This window comes from Sorex araneus, chromosome 1 (genome assembly GCF_027595985.1).
Source record: "Sorex araneus isolate mSorAra2 chromosome 1, mSorAra2.pri, whole genome shotgun sequence".
NCBI classification, from domain to species: Eukaryota; Metazoa; Chordata; class Mammalia; order Eulipotyphla; family Soricidae; genus Sorex; species Sorex araneus.
This window is the reverse complement of record NC_073302.1, coordinates 80,725,303-80,748,811: the sequence shown is the minus strand read 5'-3', so window position 1 is coordinate 80,748,811 and position 23,509 is coordinate 80,725,303. Positions and strand designations below refer to the sequence as shown.

Here is a 23,509-nt window from a genome sequence, read left to right as displayed (position 1 = left end):
GAATCCTGGTGACACTGAGCTTCTACTAAAATGGCTCCGGTATGTGGGGACCAGGACTATTTCTCCATATCAGGACCTTTCTTGACATACAAAAAAAGTTCAGTTGCAGCTCCTTCGCCCCTGAACGGCCATGATCCCAGAGGCACCCAAACTAATCTCGGAATGCAGCAGCTGTTGGCAGAAATGCTCCTGGATTGTGAACTAAATTATGGCCTGGTGCCGCCCTGGGAGGGGAAGGGTTTTTGTTCCTCGGCCTTTCCCCCTTGTGGCAGCATGGCGACCGCCACCTTCCAGAGCCAATTGGACAGAGAGGTAGGAGCTTGCAGTGATGGGGTGCTCGGGAAATTTCGCCATGGTGTGGGGGGGCATTGGGGGGGCGGAACCGGCCCTGCTCCCCGCCCAAACGGAACCCCAAGCAGCCGCCCATGAACGGCTTCTCTGCTCCTGAATAGCCATGATCCGGGAGGCACACAAACCAATCTCAAAATGCAGTGGCTGCTGGCATAAATACCTCTGGACTTAATTACTAAAATACCAGAATTCTGAAACTGGGTGGCCACTGTCACTGCTGTGCAACATACTATGCTCTTCATTATCAGCAATAGAAAACAAATGATTTAATGATGACTTTTCAGCAGGTCTGATTTTTGGGGGAATATCCCAAATAATAATAATGGGTTTTCTGTTGAAAATTGAATGTAAACAAAGCAAAGAGAGAGTAAAGTGAAAATCATCTGCCACACAGGCAAGGCGGGGGGGTGGTATACTGGGGTTCTTGGTGGTGGAACATGTGTACTGGTGAAGGGATGGGTGTTTGATTATTGTGTGACTGAGACTTAAACCTGAAAGCTTTGCAACTGCTCTCACAGTGATTCAATTAAAAAAAAAAAGACTTAAAAAAATAAAATAATCTTTGATTTCTTGATCAGTGTGCATGGAGGTCACATGGAAATTTTGCATTGTTTATAAGGCTGCTTTACGTAAGGTCCCCTGCCTCCCCTGGGGTAGTGCACTCTGCTCACACTCATGATCTCTAGCCAGTGGCCCACCCTGGAGAACTGGTGATTCTCAAACCCCTATAACTTAATCTGGACAGACCATAAACCACTCTGCTGCCTAAGATCAGAAATACAAGTTCAAACAATAGCAGCTGAAATAAGGCAGTATCCCTAGGCCCTTTCTTAATTGAGAGTCAGAACCCTTCTCGGGGAAGCAATCAGAGTGTGGTTATAAAGACTTGCACTTGTTCAGGAGCACAGGCAGACTGCAGTGTGGGATTCTATGTAAATAATAGCTGTACTTTGAGCAAATTAAGTATTAAATTGAGCACCACAGAAGCATGTGCGCAATTTTGCAATTTTCCCCTCATTATTTTTAATTGTTCTGTAAGATTGAATATATTGGGCTTCAATTTATAGACAAAGTAGAAGCTCAGTATAAGAGCCCTCCTACTCTGTAGCCCAGAGAAATCAACTCAAGATGGTGCCCTACTTAGTCCAAAGATATTTTATGACTATGATAATAAAAATTTCAACTTCTAGGGAAGGAAGCATGTGTCCTACTTCAAAGACTATGCTTCAGACCAGCCAGATTAGCCTATCAGTAGGAAAGCCTGCCTCTGGTATTTATAATCCTATAATATCTTTCTGAATAACTTGATTTTTGCTTCAGAAATTAATTTTTTTTGGGAAGCTGCGCCAATCAGTGTTCACTCTTGGCTTTCTTAGTGTGTGATACCATTCTGCCAAAAGCTATATATATATTGAGTGAGGATTAGGTTATCAGCATTCACCCACTCCTTAGGAGTGCATTTCTCTTATTTGGATTTTAGACCATACCGTATAGTGCTCAAGGGCTATTCTTGGCTCTGTGCTGGGAACCACTCTTGGTGCTAGAGATTGAACCAGGATCACATCCTTTCCTCCTTTGCTATCTCTCCGGCCTCAAGAAGTGCTGCCCTTTTGAGGGATGCCCCTTAGCTCATATTTATTTGCTAAAAAGAAAAGTATTTATTTATCCAGCGGTGCAAAGATTTATCCATTTATTGGAGAAGGTGAACGTTCATTAATGTTTTCCTCCAGGTTCAGCAAACACAGTTGACTACGTTTCTACTGCCAACTCAAAGAGTGAGTTCAAGCAAGGTTGTTGGTAGAGTATTTTTTTGGGTATCTTCCATTGCCACAAGCATTACACAGAAGAATGTGAATCTGCCTGTTACTTGTTTGTGGCAGCTTCTACAAAGGTGGTTGCACTTTATATGAGTCTTGTACTGTATGTCTCTGAGGGTGGGCTAGAGAAATCTACAATTCGATAAATTCAAGGATGGCAGAGAGAGCACAGGTGATAAAGTATTGCCTTGCATGTGGCAGAACAGTTGAATTCCTGGCATCACATATGGTTCCCTGAGCACTGCCAGAAGTGATGGCTGTGCACAGTGCCAGGAGCAAGCCTCCAGCACCACCAGGTGCAGTCCCCAAACTAATAATAATAATAATAAATGCCAACACAGTGAAAAAAAATTAAAATTGGACAAATTTAGAAAAAGTTTTTATATTTTATATATGCTATATGTGCTTTGTAGATATAAATATATATTTATAATATACATCTGTACTTTAGTAGCCCTGTGCTTTGATGAAATGATTCACTCTTTTTTCCTATGAACATTCAAATGCTCAAAATTCAGGCTAGTTCACTGAAACTCTGAAGGGATCCTCTCTGCTCCTCTCTGCCCATATCATCTCCCACCTCCCTACCTTCTGTGAAATGGGACACAGTCAAGATGGAAGGTTTCTTCTGACCTGTAGTCCCCATGATAGAAGAGACAATACCGTCTTTTTTGTTATGCTTTCTTGGAAGAATATCCATTTCAGGAGGTGCTTTATTTCATTTTGATTATACAATACAACTCACCTGTCCAATGAATATATTGCCAGCTGCAACAACAGACTCAACTGGGGATGACCCCATAGTAACAAGCATTAGCCACCCAACCTAAAAGGGTAAAAGGGACAATATCAGTAAAAAATTGTATATCCAAAGATTTAGAGTAAAGATAAATCTTTGTAAATAGAAGAAAACTGAGAAAATGGAGAAGACTTCACCAAATGTTGGCAGTCAGCTCTGGCACTACTAGGGAAGTCTCCTTTTCTAGCCCATAGAGCAGATGATTAAATCCTCCTATGGAAGATCTAGGTCCGGTACAATGTGTCTACTCTGAATATTACTTAAAATAATTTCTATTGTTGCATACAAATATAAATTGTTTTGCTAATGATCTCAGAGGACTTTATTGCAGTTCAGGCAGGCTTTTAAGCTTTGGGCTTGGGTAATACATCTAATGTTTACATTAGCGATTTCAGGAAGACCTATAATTATGCCAATTTTATAGAAGTAAAATCTGAGGCATCACTTGTATTACTTGATCTTCGATTTGCTCAAGCGGGATGTCAAGTAATACAAGTGATGCCTCAGTTTTTACTTCTGAGGCATAGACTACTTTTATCAATGATTATCAAGCTAATAAGTAGAATAAAGTAGTTGAGATTTGTCTTTTCATATCTACATAACTCTCAAACAAACATGTGTATGGTCTCCCTACGGTGGTCCTTTCAACTAGACTGTGGTAACGTCCCAGTATGAGAACTTTCTGTCCCTTTTTGCTAAAACACAAACACAGTAACACACCATGCTTAAATAAATGATGAGAAAACCATAGGCTCTATTTATCTTGAATTTCTATATATTGTGGTATTCTGGTCCTCCCTATTTCTATCTCTCTTACTTATCCTCTAAGTGGCTTTACCTGTATAAACTGTCCTGTGCACTCATACCATATTAGCTTACACAAAATGATCAATAAATTACTAGGTCTTGTGGACAGGTCAGATATCTGCCATCTGCTTGTTCTGCACAGTGAGGTTCTGGCCTGTCCTAGTACTTATTTGGCTAATTGCAAAGAATTCATAAAAATACATTCTAGCTTGTAAGTCTACATTCCTTTTATGGCTACATGTAGGAAACAGGTTTGAATCTAATAACTTAGATGGCACAGATGAATTTTGGAGCAGAGATAAAGGTACTTTGTAAGAACCTGAATTAAAGGGAGTTGAGAGTCTGTCGTTAAAATAACGAGCACTGTACTCTGTCACCTTGTTCATGACAGTCTCATACCTTCCTAATGACCCATTGCATCAACCCCAGGTAGTACAGCATCGACATCACAGTGCTGAAGAAAACCACGATGGGCAGGACCTGGATGTGGGGAGGGAGGAACCAAAATATTGTGTTACTGTTTTATTTCTTTCATTTTTTTTTTACTTGAGTTACTGTGAGATTTACAGCTACACAGTTATTTGTGATTGAGTTTCGATAATACAATGTTCCAACCCCAATACACACTTCCCACCACCAATCATTGTGTTATTGTTGGCCCAGTTATTAGTCGACCCCACCTGTGGTCTCCTTTTTCATCTGTTCCTCCATCCTAAACATTAATGCTTGAACTAAATAGCACTTGTTTTCACTAGGTAGCTTTCCACTTCAGTCTAATTCTAATTTGATCTGGATTAGCTTGCATACATATTTAGAAGAATAGACAGTGTTGGAGAGATAGTGAAGGAGGTAAAGCACTTGTCCAACATATGATCAACCCTAGTTTGATCCCTAGCAACATGTTTGGTCCTCCAAGCACTTCCAGGACTGATCCCTGAAAGAGAGCCAGAAGTAAGCCCTGACCACAGCTCTGTGGTCCCATAGCAATAAACAAACAAACAAACAAACAAATAAATAAATTGTTGGGAGTAGACCCAGTGGGATCTGGGGGTTGTCAGGGTCACACCCAGAAGTTGTTGGCGGGGGATGGGGGGTGGTGGAAGGCAGCACCCAGGAGACACACATGGAAATATGTTCATATCTATTCAAATCCTGGCCTCCTGACATTTAAAACGTGTTAGGATGAGCTCTTTTTTAATTTCTCAGAGATTGCATGAAGCTTGGGGAACTTATAATGAGTAGATCCACTCTGTGAAGGCTAGGAGCAAATTCTCTCGTTGTTCTAATATTGAGCATGCATGAGCCTCAGGACTCACCAGCACAAGAACCTGGATCTGTGAGAAACAGCACTTCTCTATTGCTCGCATCTCCTGCAGAAACGCAGCTACACAGGCATGTGCTAACACATGTTACCGCTACATTGTAAATCCTTGTTCATCTAGCTTGTAAGTCATGATTTATAGATTTTCTTATTTTTATTAATAAAAGATTTCCTAATATATCTAACATTAAAATTTGGATTGAAGTGGTATAATGGTTTCTACCATTATGAAGTAGGTGACCTTATCAATCAGCTTCTCTATCTGCATTTGATCCCAGTACAAGTTGGAGGTGAGGCGTTGCCTCTGCAGCGCTGCGCAGCTGGTCTGGCTCATAGCGTCCCTCTATTGTGGAGCTCAGCCTGTGAATGCAGAACCCTGGATGACGGGACCGGGATATGTGACTTTAAGTGGACCCAGCCCTGCAAGTCCATGTTCTCTAAAACAACTCCATTACATATGCTCACTGCCAGTCTGTTTTCCTTTCAGGGCCTCTTTCACTCTTTTACCCACCCCACTCTCCACTTGCTTTCTGGAAACTACTAGTTCACTATTCACAGGAACTGTCTATTTCCAGATAATATCTTTCAGATATTCTTTGGGAGCTTTCAGCACAACCTATACATCTACAGGGGGAAGTTCCAACCCTGGGTACCTCCCTCCCTTACTCCTCTCCACTCTTTCCCTCTGGCCAGAACAGTCAGGAACAAACCTGATGAGAGGGATGACTGATGGTAATAATTTGTGTAGTATCTAAATAAAAAACAGCTATTCATATATTATAAAAGACATTTTGTGCCATCATTTATGTGTAAGCATTTGTTGACTTTAATGATCAGGTAAAGCGCCTTAAGGCTGTTTGAAGTTAAAGGGGCTCATCTCTTGAATGTTCCCAGGGAAATTCTACTCTGACAGAAAGGATGGAGATAGCAGGGTTGATGACACTGGTACAATCTGGGCAATAAGTTACATATCTTCCTTGTGACTTGATTTCCTTCCATTTGGAATTTATCATAGGAACATACCGCTTTCTCCATTTTGTATGTCCTGGGCCTTTCAGAGAAGGCTTAGTTATTTCAGCACCAAATCAGCAACTGAAACATTCATCAGGGGCCAGAGAAATGATGCAAGGAGCTGTGAGCATGCGCCACATGCCCGAGAATCAGGTTCAACTCCTGGCACTGATTGGTCCCCTGAGTCAGGAGTGGCAAGTGAGTAACTTCAGCTATGACCCCCCCGCCCCACCACCACAAACAAAATACAAACAAAAAAAAAATCACCAATCAGTTTTAAAAAGGATTCAATGTAATACTTGATCTAACTGAAGCCAGGGTAATTTGGAGGTAAATTTGAAGTCTTTACATGAGAAAATTACTTAAAAGTGTAGTAAAGAAGATACTTTAAGCAAAAGCCCAGAGCACCTTTCCATAACAACGGTATGTGTGGGCAATTCCCAGAGGAAGCTGCACTTGGGGCTCCAAGAAGGAACCTATAGAGCCAGCTAGACCTGTGGCCAGGTTGTCTTGCCTGTAAATGACGTTCCCCTCATTTGATCAGAAGGCTCCCCCTACTGGCCTGCTGAGGCATCGGTGGTGCTGAAGAGAAAAAAAAGGTTTAAATACGGGGTTGGCTCTGGAAGGGCAAGGTTTGGTGTGAGAGAACAGCTGCTCCTGCCGACCTGAACGCAGGGGCTCCCGCAACGCAGAGCTGCCCCAGCCCAGGACCTGGAAGCGACTCCTGGACACGTGTCTCTCTTCATTGCCAAATCCCCAGTCTTTCCCCTTAAGTCTCAGATACTGTTACCACATATGATTTTCTAAGTACAGTTTCTTAGGCAACGTTGCAAGCCCTTCCCAACTGCTTGAAAATTTATAATTTTCTCTAGATGTCTCCCTTAATGCTCTAAAGTTACAAAATAAAGTGTTGGTGTATATAAAATTATATTGAACAAGGATAGTGCTGTGTGTTGCTCCAGTAGCATATCTGGTCAGTTTGGCTTTAGTTGAATATTTGCAAAGACCAAGAAGTTATTGAAAAGAAAGTGATCATCTATAAAAAGTAGTCTGGTTTTACCTTAAATGCGAAGAAGTGGTCTGTGTATTTCTCACCAAAGACGAAAGAAGAGCCTGCATTAGTATACTCCAAGAACGTCTGAGTTAAAGAAAGGACAAGAATAAATGATGACAGTGACTCTGGGCCACGGGACCCACCAGGCTCTGCAGTGTGCGGGAGCCCAACAGACTTGTTTCATAGACTTGGAAAATTGGTTTGTTCCCCGCCTCCGCTCCCCTCACCCTCGTTTTTTTTCTTCTTCTCCAGTAGATGGCATCAAGTCTATTTTTGAACTCTATCTTCATATAGATATCCTCTCATTCCTCAGAGTGTGACTCGAGGATGCTAAATAATGAAACATGGTCATCAATAGATGCAAAGAAAGCCTATTTCTCCATGAGAACATCTTAGAAGTGTGACCCTCCCTAGGCATGAGGAGAGGACAAAATCTCATAGAGGAGTGACTTAAGAGATGAAATAGGAAAGGGACAACCACAGTTGGAGTAAAACATTTGGGGTAATTAATGCAGAACAAAAACAGCCTATTTGTTACATCCTGAGTTTAATATCTTGACATTAACAATATCACAAAAATAAGGTGTTCTTTTGAACCAAACATACCTGGACCTGTGTGCCCAACCAATCAAAAGCCATAAATCCAGGGTTTGTCCTTAGAATTAAGAGTCCAAGAAAAAACTGTAACCCAATTCCCCAAAAGACAGGCCTCCAGTACACCTAGAAAGATGAAAAAAAAACTTACTAGAAATAAATGGTGACTCAGCATAAATACCCAGAGCCTCTCCGTTGCCTTAGATACATCTTAAGTATAGCCAAATATTTTCTTTTTCTTTTAAGTTTAGTTTACTGAATCATTGTAAGATACAGTTACAAGCTTCCATGTTTGAGTTACAATCATACAACTTCAAACACCCATCCCTCCACAAGTGGCCAAATTTTCTTTAGGTGGCCAAAATAGTCTTTGGTAGATAATCTCCTGATAGGATTATATTAAAAATCTCAACTTTGTATTTCCTCTTCTTAAACCTGAGATGATAAAGCATTTTTCAAGGGGTTATATTATTATGTCATGACAAAATAATTTAGACACAAAGGGTCTTTTTCATGACCTTAAGTGGATTAATAGAAAAGGGAGAATCTATCTGACTTTTGTAGTCATGCTGCCAATATTAGATACCCCAAACTATTTCCCGTCTGGAAAATAAAAAGTAGAAAACAACCACTTGGTGTGGTCAAGGTTTGTTGATTTGATAATCAACAAAGGTTTGTTGTAATTGGATTAAGTAAAATTCCACCCTCTTCAGGGGCTCGCATTTCACTGTAAAAGGAACCAATGAACTCTAACAAAGACCCAGGAATGCAGCAATAGTGGACAATAATCTAGATTCCTTTATGGCCTTCAAAAAGCCATAAGATTGTAAGTATAGAAAAGGCAGAAATGTTCAAACCACAGAAACAAACAAACAAAAAAGGATCTTATTAGGTTGGTGGCTTTGGTTTCTGATGATTGTTTTTTCTGAGTCACCTTTGATATGGTTTTTTATGAAGTTCAGACAAACTTCTAGAGTTTATCACCTTGGGACAAGTGTGAAAACTTTGATATCTCAGTATTGCCAATGTAATAGAGGATGGTAGAATAAGGATGAGAATTGAATTCAAAATAAACAAAACTCTTTAAGGGAAAATAACTGGAATGAAATAGCCAAAATTGTGAATTATCAAACAGAATTTGATAAATTACAGAATACAATGGCAGAAAGAATGAGATTATTAACTGGTCAGAAGAAATATATATCAAAATGACTTTTCTTTGTGTGTGGTGATTTGGGGTCAGTAATTGCATGTATAAGATAGAAAACGAACAATACAAAAAAGACGTCTCACTGGTTATGTACATGGAAAATTACAGAGTGAAAAATGAGAGAGTAACGTACAAGAAAAGCTCACGAAGATGGTACGTCAGTCTTTTGAAATATCATAGTAAGGTAAGATAAACATTAAATAACAGTTCAGTTCTCTTCTCACTAAGTTTGTACTTTACATGTGAGAAAAAAGAGAGAAAACTCCAAAATGTTTGATTCCATACTTACTTTGGTTGGGTGCTTGGAAAATAGAAATACCAGAACAATATACATTATAAGTCCCCCAAATGACACCAGCTGCTGTTGGCCCAATTTGGCAGTGTCCAAGGCTAGCCATAAAATAACAACAAGGATCAGTGCACTCCAAATAATCCTAAAAGAATGAAAAAGAAGGCATTGGCACCATTTGCTGTGCTAAATTAAAAATCATAATTAGACTTAAATAAGTAAAACTATTAATAAGAATAACACACACTGGCACCAGTAAGTTGTGCTTCTAGAAATTTCAACAGATTGGAGAAACTTTGGCCACAAGAATAATAAATAAGCCATGTGTTTTCATTCTTTTACAACTTTAGGGCTTTTATATCCTTCTGGTTTAAGGGTCAAAGAAGAAAAATCATGACTGAAGAGGGAAGTTTAGTGATTTCCTTATGAGATCCATAATTTGTTATCTCTGTTTTTAGAGATGAGTAAGGTATTTGGTACCTGGTTCTTAACGTGTTCATTGCAGTGGAGACACTTGCTGGTGCCTATAGAGTTAAAATAGACTTTATATTGAGTCTTGACTCCCTGAGGAAACTAGGGAGTCTGACAGGCTAACTTGTGATTTGAATGAACTGAAAAAGGTATCGTGCTGAGATTGAATGATCTTGGTTTATAAGGTCAAGTTTCTGTGATGGTTTCTGGTGGGTCTCCTGAAGGTTATGGTAGTATGAACTGGTCCTGAGTCCTACCTAGGGGGACCACCTGGAGGGAGAAGAGGACCCATGGAGAGACTGAGAGAAAAGCTTTTAATGGTCACATGTAGAACAAACCATTTATAGTAAATTCTTCCACATGATGTGTGATCATGATATAATTTTGTTCTTTTGCAAAGAGCTGTCCGGTTTCCTAATACTTTTTATTTAAGACACTTTCTTTTCTTGACTCCTTTGTTGTATTTATGGCTATCAATTGTATTTTATTCATCTATCCACTTTTACTCCAACATCACATTATTGAATACTATAGCTTTGTAGTATGGTTTAAAGTCAGGGAGCATCATGTTTCCATATTAGAATTGTTTTGATTATTTGGGATATTTTATGGTTTCATACTAATTTCAACAATATTTCTGCTAATTCTTTGAGCTTACATGGGGGTTGTGGGGTGAGTGATTGATAGAGGTTCTTGGGACACTGGAGGAGGGATGTGGGCTCTCTGATGGTGGGTGTGGTGTTGGAATGAAGTAGCCATGAAAAGTATAAATTGTAACTATATTTTGTAAACCTCAGTACCAAAATGAAAATGGGTTTAAAAATTTAAAATTGGCTTGCTCTTTGACCCCATTCCTCTCTTGCTATGTTTCTTTGCTCTCTTATTTCTACTCTGAGCAAGTCTGTGTTCTTTCTACAACACATACTTTTCTCTTTCCCTTCACATCTTTCTAAATAAGTTTCAATAAAAACTACCTTCTTTCACCAATAAAGTAAAAACTGAATATATTTCTTCTAACTCCTTGAAGAATGAAAATGTAATTTCTTTGTCCTGATTTTGCTTTTGGACCATACCCATCCCTGACTAGGGGCTAGTCTGGCTAGGTGCTCATGAACCACACCTATTATTGCTCACAGGACCATATGTGATACAGGGATTCAAACTGCCTTAGTCACATACAAAGCATTAGCTCAGCCCAGTGAATTATCTCCCTGGCCCTGACAGTGAGATTTTGATAGGGACTGCACTGAATCTATAAAATGCTTTAGATAGCACGAGCATTTTAACACTGTAAATTCTTTCATTCTATGAACATGAACTATTTCAACTATAACATGAACATGAACATGACTCTATTTCTCAATTTCCTGATGTCTTCTAGATCTTTTAACAGTATCTTATTATTGTCAACATATGATGTGCAAATCTTTCACTTCTATTGTTAAATTGATTATTAGGTACTTAATTTATTTTTGTGTGATTGTAAATACAATTGCTTTCTTTATTTATCCAGGTGAGTCATGATTTTTAAAAATATACTTATTTTTAAGCACTAAAAATTAATTCAACACAAGATCTCACATATATAAGGCACATGCTCTACTGCTCAGCCACATACATGGCCTCCACAAATCATGATTTGAACATGTTGGTTATAAAAAAAGGTGTTCGCTGATCTTTAAAATCAAAGAAAAATTTAAAACCCAGTGTTTTTAGCAAGTAAAAGAATGAAGAGGAATTAGGGGAAAATAAATTTTAAAAGTATTTGACCTCACTAGTCAATAATGATGAATTGTCAACTGGCATAATTTAATAAGAGATGGATATAATGATTTATCTTCAAATTAATACTTAGAATGACAGAAATTTGTAAGTAAATTAAGTGGTCAACAAGAGAGGTCAAATGCAAAATAAGATCGTATTCTGTTATCTTTATTTTGCAAACAATGGTTTATGATATACAATTTACAACTCTCACAAATATAAGTTAGGGAGGAAAATTAAGCCAAAACATTTTCTCTTTTGAAGATTTTTAAGAAATTTCAATAATTTTGCACATATAAATAACTTTTCACAAATAAATATGGATATTAGGTGACATAAGTGCTGCTGTTTTCTCCTGTGCTAAGCTCAACATTAGTGATCTATCATGGTGCCAAGAGAGTTAAATTCATGCTAACACAATGACTAGACTCTTGTGTATCTCACTGAGTCAATAAAAACATCAACATCAACAAAACAAAATAAAAAACTATGACTAAGTCCTCACACTATCCCATATTCCTGTGTCTTAATATGTAGCTATAAAGGTATCTCTCTAATGAAGCACGTAAAAATGCTACCTAGTCAGTATTTTTTGGACAGTATTTCACAATTTAAGGGTATTTGAAATTAAGGCAATTTGTAGAGACACTAGGATACATTGTGAATGAGCTATTGCCTTAGTTAGACTTTGATTTTTTTCTTTGTAAAATGAAGGGATTTTAGTAGATTATTACCCAAGTTGTTTCTAACTTCAACATCCCATTAAATGAAGAGACAACCTCAGAGTCAATTTTTGGGACAGTGCAGGAAAAGACTTCAATTGCAATGAAAGAAGCAACTACATCACCACTTCAGCCAGAACCAGTGGTTGTCCACCAATCTTCGCCCAGGGGATAGGCACTCAATAACTCGCGGTTCATATTTGGCCATAAAGTGATCCCAGGTTACAAAGAAGATGACAGCCACAGTTAACACAAAGAGAGGGAGGGCTCTGTGAAAGTTGATCACACATGCTGCAATCACCGCAGCAAGATAACCTGTACAGGAAGCAAACACAGCAAGCGTCACCATTACCTTTGGTGGTGATCACCAATCTGGCCCAGTGAAGCTCAGGCTTAATAAAAAACTTCAGATGATATGACCATTGCCCCACCCCTGACTGTAACAACCATCACCGAATCAGAAAAAAAATCTTCCTTATGGTCTGGAAGTGAGAGACAGTTTTCAACCCCTGTCTATGTAGGGGTTGCAGGGTCTGTTTTCAATGTGTATGTAGACAGTCATGCACAATTCTTCTTTTCATCATGCAAATTTCTTTGTTTTGTCTTTTCCTTCCAGATTTATTACTCTTTTATTTTTATTTCCCCGAGATAGCACAGCGGTTGGGCTTTCGCCTTTCACACAGCTGACCTGAGTTCGATTCTTCCACCCCTCTCGGAGAGCCCGGCAAGCTACCGAGAGTATCGAGCCCTCATGGCAGAGCCTGGCAAGCTACCTGTGTGTATTGCATATGCCAAAAACAGTAACAATAAGTCTCTCAATGAGAGACGTTACTGGTGCCTGCTCGAACAAATCGATGAGCAATGGGATGACAGTATAAAAACAACATAACCTTATTGGAACGACCAGATTATAAGGCCTTTATTCTCTGTATGGGCTTCTGTGCATACATGGTATTGATCTTTTCTATAGTTAATGTTTTTTGTATTAATTTAACTATTTTTCCAGTTAGAGGGATACAGAAAGGTAGAGAATGTGTATCCTCATTCCCAACTGGGTGATTACCAACGTTGCTAATTAGGAAGAAAAGATTTTAGTAATGACAACATTTCCTAGAGAAAGGCCAGCTTGCATGGGCTGTTTTAGAAGGTGATAACTACAATTGTGTTGTATCTCAACTTTTGCAATTTGTGGGTTAACTTTTGTAGGAACACAGCCATGTCCATCTGTTAGCTTTCATACTGCAATGGTAGAGATATATGGTTTCATCATGTAGTCTGTAGTCTAAAATGGCAGAGAGGAGACTATAGTCCTGCTCTGGCTGTCTGAGCACCTTCTGAACACTAATTCTATGGAAATGACAGTCTTGGACCTCAGTGGGGGAGTTTTCACATTTTATAGACTGTACTGTTTGTTAAAATGAATCACAGAGATTCTTGCTTTGGAGGGATTAAAATTAGGAAACACCTCAATTATGTGGACCTAACACCTTGCCCTGCCTTCACGGAAGAGGAGTGGGCTGTGACTTAGGTTCCACTTGTGTTTTTGCATACGAATGAAGTTGGTACATAAACACAGGAAGAGTTTTCATAAAGCGAAATTTTTGCATGTCATTAATTGCTTATGTTGCTCCCTGCAGTGAGGCTTCTGCCTGTTTTTTTTTTGTGATTGTTTTCTAGTTATTTGTATTTGTGTTGCCCATTCCTCAGATCTATGGCTCAATAGCAAAGACTACAAGAGTAAGTGACCTTAAAAATGAGCTACTTGTCTACATGAACCAGCCATATGGAGAAACAAATTGAGTCACGGGCTTCTTGCTTTACCTCTCTGGATAACTAGTGCAGTACTGGGAAGGAGGTTTATTTTCTTTCCAAAAAAAGATTAATATTTGAGGGATCCTTAAAGAGACACTGGTATCCCATTCTTTTTTACTACTTACCTGCTAATAAAACACCCCAGAAGATGTAGTGAAAAATGATTTTGTGTCTCTTACAAAAATTACAAATTCTGCTACATTTCTTTTCCAGAAACCTATAGCAATACAAAAACAAAAATGTAGGCAGAGGTGAACATATGTTGAAAAGAAAGTGAAAATTCCAAAAAGGAGATGATTGTGTTAAGCCCACCAGATAAGACTCACCCAGCTGCAGTTTCCCTTTCCAGTCTTACTTGGTTAGGGTGGGATCTTACGGTCAGTACCAGTAAAGCAGTGACTTTCCCTGTTTTCCAAAGGCCTTTTTATTCCACAGAGGTGGGCTACTTTAGCCTAAAATAATTCCCTCTTGGTGTGGGTGAGAGTCCTCCCTGCCCCAAGGAATCCAGACCTGGCAGCCGACCTCCACAATCCAACCATTGCCACGCTCTGGGCTGCTCTCCACCCGCTCGGGCTGAGCCTTACATATGAGTGAACATACTCCTGGACACATCATAAGACACTCCCTACCCATTCTCCACAATTATCACACCATATTTGATGGGTTTCAGACAATAGGCAGCAAGTAATAGAGGGAATATAAATATATATGCATATATATGCATTATACTTATTTTCAGATGTATATACCAAAGCTCACATCACCCAAACTTTTACAGCATGTTAGTGATATCCTATAGAATGTCTTAATGGCTCCTGCCAAAATAGAACAGTCTTCGCACTGTTTCCTAGATGGACACATTTTTGTAAGCATGTTCAGCAGTTCATCATAACAGACAATACAAAATATATTCTTTTGGTTGTGTTTGGAAAGGGATTGGGGTTTGTGATGGAAACATCTCAAATTTGGTGGTGGGAAGGTGTAATGGTGGTAGGATTGGAGTTTGAATTTTAAATGTAATCAAATATTGTGAACTGACTTATAAAATAAAAAAATAAAATAATTCCCTCTTACTTTGTCTTGGCTTCGTTCTGCTTATATCATCCCTCATATTGTATAACTTTTTGGAGATTTCTTCTACTTGCTAGATAGGATGTTGCCTGATTCACCTATCATTTAATAAAGTTTATTAAGTATTTAAAACAATTTGATTTGTTTTGTGTTATTTAGCACATGAAATTGGCATTCTCAGGCAAGATGAGGCTTCCTAAAACAAACAAACAAAAATGTATAAAGGTATATGTCCTACAATATAGAACTGGAAAGTTCATTTAATTTTACACTAAATTAAGTTATATCTTGGCTAACTTGCTGACTACACTAGAGGGATTATAAAGCTACAGAAAACTTCTTAGAAGCTGAACAAGAAAAATGAGAAAAAATATCAAAAGCTGAAAATACATCACTGGGAAAGAGTGTTTTTCACTTGCCCAAGGAGGTCTACTATCATTAGCTTTTTAGCCATAATGTGTAATTTTGATTGAAAAAATAATCCAGGGCTAAAGAGATATTACAGGAGGTAAGGCATTTGCTTTGCATGCAGCCAGCCCTTGTGACATTCCCAGTGCTGCAGTTCTAAGTACTACCCGGAGGGACCCCTGAACACAGCAAGAAGTAGCACCTACGCACTGCTGGGTGTAGCTAAAATATGCCAAGTGAAATAAAATAAGCAGGTATTTTTTAAAAATCCAGTAAACTCTAATCTCTTCTGGTTCCACAGTTTTGAGTAAGTCTGGGTTCTCTGTCTGCCATCAATTTTACCTTTAAAGTGAGACTGACCAAGTTCACTAGGGATGGAAACAGGAGAAAGGACAACAGAGTTTTTGGGTCTTTTAACCAGTGGGTGGTAAGAAACCTATACCAGAAACATCTTGGATTGTTGCGCATGTCTCTTTTTGTTCAGACCATTGTCATGGGGTGTGGATAGCCAGTGCACAATTAGTGCTTCTGGTCACTACTTCAGGGAAAATGATGTCCACCTGTGAGTGAGATACAGAGGCCGCAGGACTGACGCCTATAAGGACTGCCCTTTACTTCTAGGGTCCCCAGGCTGCCCCTTCAACCAGCTCTGAGAACATAATAGTTGCCACGATTAGGCTATTGGAAAGCATTTCTAAAACCACAGCCTCTCTCCTAGTTAAGGATGATTTCATTTTCTTCAAGACCTCCAGGGCCTTAGAGGATTTATCCCCTCCAGGCACCACCCCTCTACTTGTTGACTCTTCCACGTCCCTTCCTCGTAGCAGTCACTCTGCGTCTCCAAGTCTTAGCTACTCTGCAAGTTTCTTAGCACAGCACACAGCTCCCGGGCCTCCTCTGGCCAACCCTTCTCGCATAGCTTCAGAAGTTTCCTCTGCATTTTACTCCTGCTGGCTTTGTTCTCTGTGTGTTCCCCCCTCCCCACCATGAAGTGAGTGTATATTGCCTAACAGGAATGGTCTTTTACCACTGTGTATGGGGGGCCTATGAGAGGGTTATGCAGCTAGACTGTGCATGGGAACAATCTTTATTTTTTTTAATTTATTTTTATTTTTTTTTTGCTTTTTGGGTCACACCCAGCAATGCTTAGGGGTTACTCCTGGCTTTGCACTCAGGAATTACTCCTGGCAATGCTTGGGGGACCATATGGGATGCCGGGGATCGAACCCGGGTCGGCCGCGTGCAAGGCAAACGCCCTACCCGCTGTGCTATCGCTCCAGCCCCGGGAACAATCTTTAAAACAAAAGAAAGAGTGCCCCATATGGTGCTTGCCTTGCATGTGACCCACCCTTGTCCCATCCCCAGCATTCCCTATGGTCTCCTGACACTACCAGGAACAATTTCTGAGCACAGAGCCAGGAGTTACCCCGACTATCACTAGGTGTGGTCGCAAACCAAAACCAACCAAAAAAAAATTAAAACAAAAGGTCAGCTTAGAGTATATCACACATAAGAATATAATCTCTGTCACTGTCACTGTCACCCCGTTGCTCATCTATTTGCTCAAGAGGGCACCAATAACATCTCCATTGTGAGACTTGTTGTTACTGTTTTTGGCATATCGAATATGCCACAGGTAGCTTGCCAGGCTCTGCCGTGTGGGCCTGGATAGCTCAGTCAGTAGAGCATCAGACTTTTAATCTGAGGGTCCAGCCTTCAAGTCCCTGTTCAGGAGTCTAAGAATATAGTCTCATACACAAGAAATGCAGATCACACATAGCTTTATTTCATGAAACTTTTGTTCTTCCACGTGTCTTTGTATACGTGTGTGAATAGTACCAAGATTTAAGACTATTGCTCTAGAGATATTGAGGAAATAAGAGTGTGGTAAAGATGACAAGTTTATATGGTTAATTTTACGAACAGCTGCTAATGCATTTTTTTTTCTGCTGTGAATGAAGAGCTAAGAAGTAGTAATGATACAGAGTGACACTGAATAGGGAACATACATCTGCCCGGTAGAGTAAGTTTATCACATTTCAAATACAGGGAATATGTGGAGTCCATTACCAACTTCTGCATGGCATAAAATAAAACAGCTAAAAACAGATGCTTTGCTCGCTTAATTATTTTGATGGGACAACACCCAAACTCTTGCTGGTTATTTTTGCATTAGTAAAACCTGAGCATCTCTTTTTGGGGGGTATTTGGGCCACACCTGGAGGTTCCAGGGGCCTGTTTCTGGTGATGAGCTCAGGAGTGAGTCCTGGAAGTACTCAAAGACCATGTAGGATGCCAGGGATAGAACTGAGGTTGGCCATATGCAAGGCAAGCACTTTGCCTCCTGTACTGTTTCTCTGCAACAGCCTGAATGACTCTCACTACCCCAAAGAGTCTCAGTCCCCAGGAGTAGAGATTCAGAACTAAACTAAGCTCAATGTAAATAATTCAAAGCAAATATACTTTTTGATGTATATGTGACAGGAGCTTTCAATCCTAATTCAGACCAACTTCAAATATATCTTATGATACGTAAAAAATAATGTTCCTGAGAGATGTAGTGACTTAAATACAATTTAGTAGGAATTTAGAAAATAGACAAATGCTTAATTTTTATGATAGAAGCAGACAATCTTACAATAAGAGTTAGAAGCGGAAACTGTAAGCTAGTTTTGTTCTTATGACTAATCTTGTGTAACTCATTTCTTTGAGCTTTGTGTTTTTCTTATTCAAAAATTAAAATTGCTATTTCTACTTCATGGGGTGATAAGGACTTGGAATACATTCAGGATAATACAAGGTAAGAACATATTTGTTGTAATTTTAATTGGATTGGACTTTGGGAGATCAGTTGATTATTGATTGTTGTTAAGATGATGAATTAATGACTTTGCACAGACTGGAGCAATTATTTAATAATTTATGTTTAATTAAAAAGTCTGTCCTGGATATTGGGTTACCAGGAAACAAGCAGTTTGAATTTATCACATTAATTTTATTAGAGCTCCATTAACTTTTTAAAAAATGTTATTGGCTGGATTGTGAGGGAGAGAAATTGGTGGTGAGAAACTTAATATTTTTTTTAAGTCATAATGAATATTTATAGTCAACATCCAGAGACTTAAAAGCAAGCTCCCAGAAGAGAGCGATGCAGAGAGTCTCTTGCCCGTATGCCTGGCTATCTTCCCCGGGGCCCCTCAGAGGGGATGGGCTCCAGCTTCCCTCCCCACCCTGAGCAGAGCTCCCTGCAGCTGAAGACCACCGGAACCTAGCCACAGCCATGCTCAAGGCCCCTCTCCACATGTTCGGACAAGCCTCACGCATGAAGGTACCAGCAGAAGAACCCAGGTGTGTGTAATTCCATCAACGGCCAACATCCAGAAACTTAAAAGCAAGCTCCCAGAAGCACGAGGCCGATATCTTATATCCTGCTTCTCTCTCTGGGAGAAACTAGCAAGCTACTGAGAGTTTCCTGCCCACATGGGACAGCCTTGCAAGCTTCCAATGGTGTATTAATATGCTAAATCCAGTAACAAACTGGATCTCATTCCCCTGACCCTGAAAGAGCCTCCAATGCGGCATCATTGGGAAGGCCGAGTGGAGAGAGGCTTCTAAAATCTCAGGGATAGGACAAATGGAGAGGTTACTGAGCTCGCTCAAGAAATTGACAATCAATGGGATTTCGTGATTCGTGAATAAATGTTTAAAGTTAATAATCACAAATGTAATGATAAATGTTGAAAATTAGTAATTTCTCATACAAGGACTTAATGTCTCCATGATGAGATGCAACAATTTATTGGTTTGCGGTTGGAGGCCTGCCTCAAGTGCTGGGGGTAGTTGAGATAGAGAAGGGACCTCTATAATGATAGAAATGATCACTTTGCATAAGAACTGTATGTTGAAAGTAGGTAAAGGAAAAAACACGATGGCCTCTCAGTACCTGTATTGCAAACCATAATGCCTAAAAGGAAAGAGAAAGAACAAAAGTGTCTGTCATAGAGGCAGGCTGGGGGAGGAGGTGGGCTGTCAGGAGGGAAACTGAGGACATTGATGGTAGGAAAATACACTGGTGGAGTGATGGGTGTTGGAACATTGTCTGACTGAAACCCAATCATGAACAGCTTTGTAATGGTGTCTCATGGTGATTCAATAAAAGGAATTTAGCTAAAAATAGATGAAGGGTCTGGGGGTATAGTATAGTGTGCAGGGTACTTACACATGGCTGACCCAGGTACAACCCCCAGCACCCCGTGTGGTCTCCTAAGCCCTGCCAGAAGTTATTTCTGAGGGCAGAGCAAGGAATAAGCCTGGATCATGGCCAGGCTTGCCCCCAAAACAAAAATTAAACAAAATAAAACTAGATAAAGTGGCAAAACCAAATAAAAATAGATGTGGTTATTTTTCTGGGTTAAAATCATACCCTTCTTCATGTATCTCTTGATCATCCTCCAAGTTGTCTTCAATTGTTACCTGTTCTTCATCCTGGAGATCATACATTGATGAAACAATTAGAATTCTTCACAGACTAAACCCTAATATCTTTTGATCAGAATTTTGGCAAAGAACTCTCAAAGTATCTGTTCAAGTTATTATGCAAAAGAGGGCTTCAAGTGCCTTTTGCATAAACATTATTTTTATTTGTTATTACCAAAAAAATCCAGAGTTTTCCTTCTATCTCTTCACTTCCAAAGAAGCTGTTAGATTTTCTTTTTCTTTAGGGAGCAGACTCAATTCTTTTTTTTTTTTTTTTTTTGCTTTTTGGGTCACACCTGACGAGATGCACAGGGGTTGCTCCTGGCTCTGACCTCAGGAATTACTCCCGGCGATGCTTAGGGGACCATATGGGATGTGGGATGTTGGGAATCGAATCTGGGTTGGCTGTGTGCAAGGCAAACACCCTACCTGCTGTGTTATCGCTCCAGCCCCTCAACTCTATTTTTAATTCCTGTTTCTACTTGTAATTATTCAACCTCTATTCTGAAATAAATGAAATTAATACCAGAGGCTACATGAATCACTCCCTTTAGACTCTACCAGCTCCATTTTCCAAAGGACAGAGATTAAGACTCCTTTCATCTTCTGGCAAACAAGGTTTCATATATAGATTTTTTTTCCCTTTTTGGGTCACACAGGAGTTACTTCTGGCTCATGCACTCAGTAATTACTCCTGGCGGTGCTGGGGAGACCATATGGGATGCCGGGGATTGAACCCAGGTCGGCCGCGTGCAAGGCAAACGCCCAACCCGCTGTGCTATCGCTCTGGCCCTCATATATAGATTTGAACATTAGCTCATCTTCAAGAGTTGATAAAACTTCCCTCAGGAACTAAGGTTCTTCTTTTCCTTGGGTTAAAGAAAAATATTCTCCTTACTTAGCTAATCCTTGATCTAATTAATTGAGAGAAATAAATACCTGGACAATCTTTCTAGGTACTGTTTATGTTTTTAAATATCCACAAGAAATTTTAATGTCAGGATCCTCTTTCTGTCATTCTGCAACAATATTTTAAGTAAGCAATGGCAGGGGAATAGAAGAATTAGGCAGTGGAGTTATTTGGAACAAGCTCTGGGAGGCTGAATATAAAACAGGACTGGAAACATACCAGATTAATTTAGATTCTCTTTACATTTACTAACCAATCATTAATATGATTCTGAGCCAAAGTATCCTCAAAGTCTTTTCATATCCAATTCCATGGGCTTATAGACCCTCCATGCTCACCTCCATGATACTTTTAACTAAGATTTCTTTCATTTTCTGGGTCTCAGGAACCAATAAGGCAGGGGGAAAATTCTAAGTGAGAATGAACTAAATCTAAAGTTGTTGCTGTCAGGCTCCTAGAGACTTTGATCGAGAGGTCTTCTAACCCATTTTGGCACCCAGAGCGTCTTCTTGCAGAAATGCATCTAGACTGTGAACTGAGCTAAAATATCAGAAACCCAAAACCGCATGACCACGAACTCAGAGTCTTCACTCTCAGCAATGAAAAGAAATTATTAAATGATGCATTTTCAGTAGGCCTGATTGTTGTGGGAAAATTCCAAACAATAATAGTGAGTTCTCTATTGAAATATTGAATGTATTCAAAGTATAGAGAGAATTAAGTGAAGATCATTAGCTACTTAGGTGGGGGGGGTGGGTAGGAGGTATATTGGGGTTCTTGGTGGAACATGTGCGCTGGTGAAGGGATGAAGGTTTAATCAGTATATGACAGACTTAAACCTGAAAGCTTTGTAATTTTTTTCACGGTGATTCAATAAAATAAAAACTTAAAAAAAAAAAGTTGTTGCTGTCAGCAGACCCAGCAATACCACTTCTGGGAAAATACCACAGAGATAAAAAAAAAAGTATAGTAGAAATGACATCTGCACTCGTATGTTTATTGCAGCAGTGTTTACAATAGCCAGAATCTGGGATATACACCCGAGTGCCCAAGAACATATGACTGGCTAAAGAACTTTCATACTTCTACACAATGGAATACTATGCAGCTGTTAGAAAAGATGAAGTCATGAAGTTTGCATATAAGTGGATCAACATGGAGAGTATCCTGCTAAGTGAAATCAGTCAGAAAGAGAGGGACAGACAAAGAAGGACTGCACTCATTTGTGGAATATAAAGTAACAGAATGGAAGACTACCACCCAAGAACAGCATAGATAACTACCAGGAGGATTACTCCATGGCTTGGAAGCCGGCCTCACATGCTGGGAGAAAAGGCCGCTCAGATAGAGAAGGGACCACCTCCCGCTCGATATGGGAGATGTATGTTGAAAGTAGACTATAGACCAAACATGATGGCCACTTAATACCTGCATTGCAGACCATAAGAAGGAGAGAGAGAGACATAGAGAGACAGAGAGAGAGAGAGAGAGAGAGAAAGAGAGAGAGAGAGAGAGAGAGAGAGAGAGAGAGAGAGAGAGAGAGAGCAAAAGGCAATGTGCCTGTGCCTGCCGCCTGCCACAGAGGCAGGGGTATGGGGGGATGTGGGAGGGATACTGGGAACATTGGTGGTGGAGAAAGGGCACTGGTGGAGGGATGGGTACTCAATCATTGTATAACGGAAATGTAAGCACGAAAGTTTATAAGTCTGTAACTGTATCTCATGGTGATTCATTAAAAAATTAAAAAAAAAAAGAAAATAAGGTTGTTGCTGAGAACAGGAATTCTCCAGGATGTTTTTTGTTTTTTTTAAATTTTCCTTCCCCTATCTAATACCTTGCCTGGCCAATCATCAACGTTTGCTATATTTTTAATTTAAATGCTTATAATTATTTTCAGTAAAATTTCCCCATATTACCAACCTTATGTGGAATGTTGGTATTATTATTATTGTTTTCCTAGTCCCTCTTCAACCCTTTTTCACCTTCAAAATAATAAAACAACAAAAGCCTTTCTGGCTCCAAATCCATGAATATATGGCTTCCCTCCTTATCTTCATAGTCAACCCTCTTGTCTGGGGTGCCCCCTTCTTATATCCTTTTCTCAATCCTCTGTGAACAGAGAGACAGGCACACATCAAAGAGCACAAAAACAGTCATTGTTGTGTATATGCTGGGACAAAGGCACCCTTATCCACTGGGTATGAATGCCAACTGGTTAAACCCTTTCAGAAAACAAAATAAACACTCCTGAAAAAACTAGGAATTGAACTTCCATAAGACCCAGCAATTCCACTTCTTTGCATTGACTTCAAGGATCTATGAACTCTAGTCAGAAAAGCTGTCTGCACTACTATGTTTATTGCAGCACTATTAACAATTGACAAAATCTGAAACAACCCAAGTGTCCAAGAACAGAGGAGTGAATAAAGAAACTATGGTACATATATGTAATGGAATACTACCCAACTATAAGAAAAGCCTAAACTATGCAATTTACTATTACAGGGATGAAACTGGAGGGATCATGCTAAGTGATGCCAGCCAGGAGAAAGACAAATATGGAATGATCTATATCATATGTGAGTTGGCCTCAGATCAAAAGCAACAGAATCCAACATGGAG

The 23,509-nt window shown here is 39.6% G+C and overlaps 1 protein-coding gene across 1 annotated transcript in view; it reads right to left on the bottom strand.

Annotated features, from left to right (window-relative positions):
- The window catches only part of SLC28A3 (solute carrier family 28 member 3), a 75,027-nt gene that overhangs the window by 16,027 nt on the left and 35,491 nt on the right, over window positions 1-23,509 (bottom strand). The window contains exons 3-10 of the mRNA XM_055125893.1: window positions 19,925-19,986; window positions 14,148-14,239; window positions 12,336-12,525; window positions 9,254-9,398; window positions 7,767-7,880; window positions 7,167-7,244; window positions 4,174-4,254; window positions 2,914-2,994 (exon numbers count right to left, since the gene is read on the bottom strand). Of these exons, the coding sequence (XP_054981868.1) occupies window positions 2,914-2,994; window positions 4,174-4,254; window positions 7,167-7,244; window positions 7,767-7,880; window positions 9,254-9,398; window positions 12,336-12,525; window positions 14,148-14,239; window positions 19,925-19,986 (843 nt within the window). The remainder of the gene's footprint in view (window positions 1-2,913; window positions 2,995-4,173; window positions 4,255-7,166; window positions 7,245-7,766; window positions 7,881-9,253; window positions 9,399-12,335; window positions 12,526-14,147; window positions 14,240-19,924; window positions 19,987-23,509) is intronic.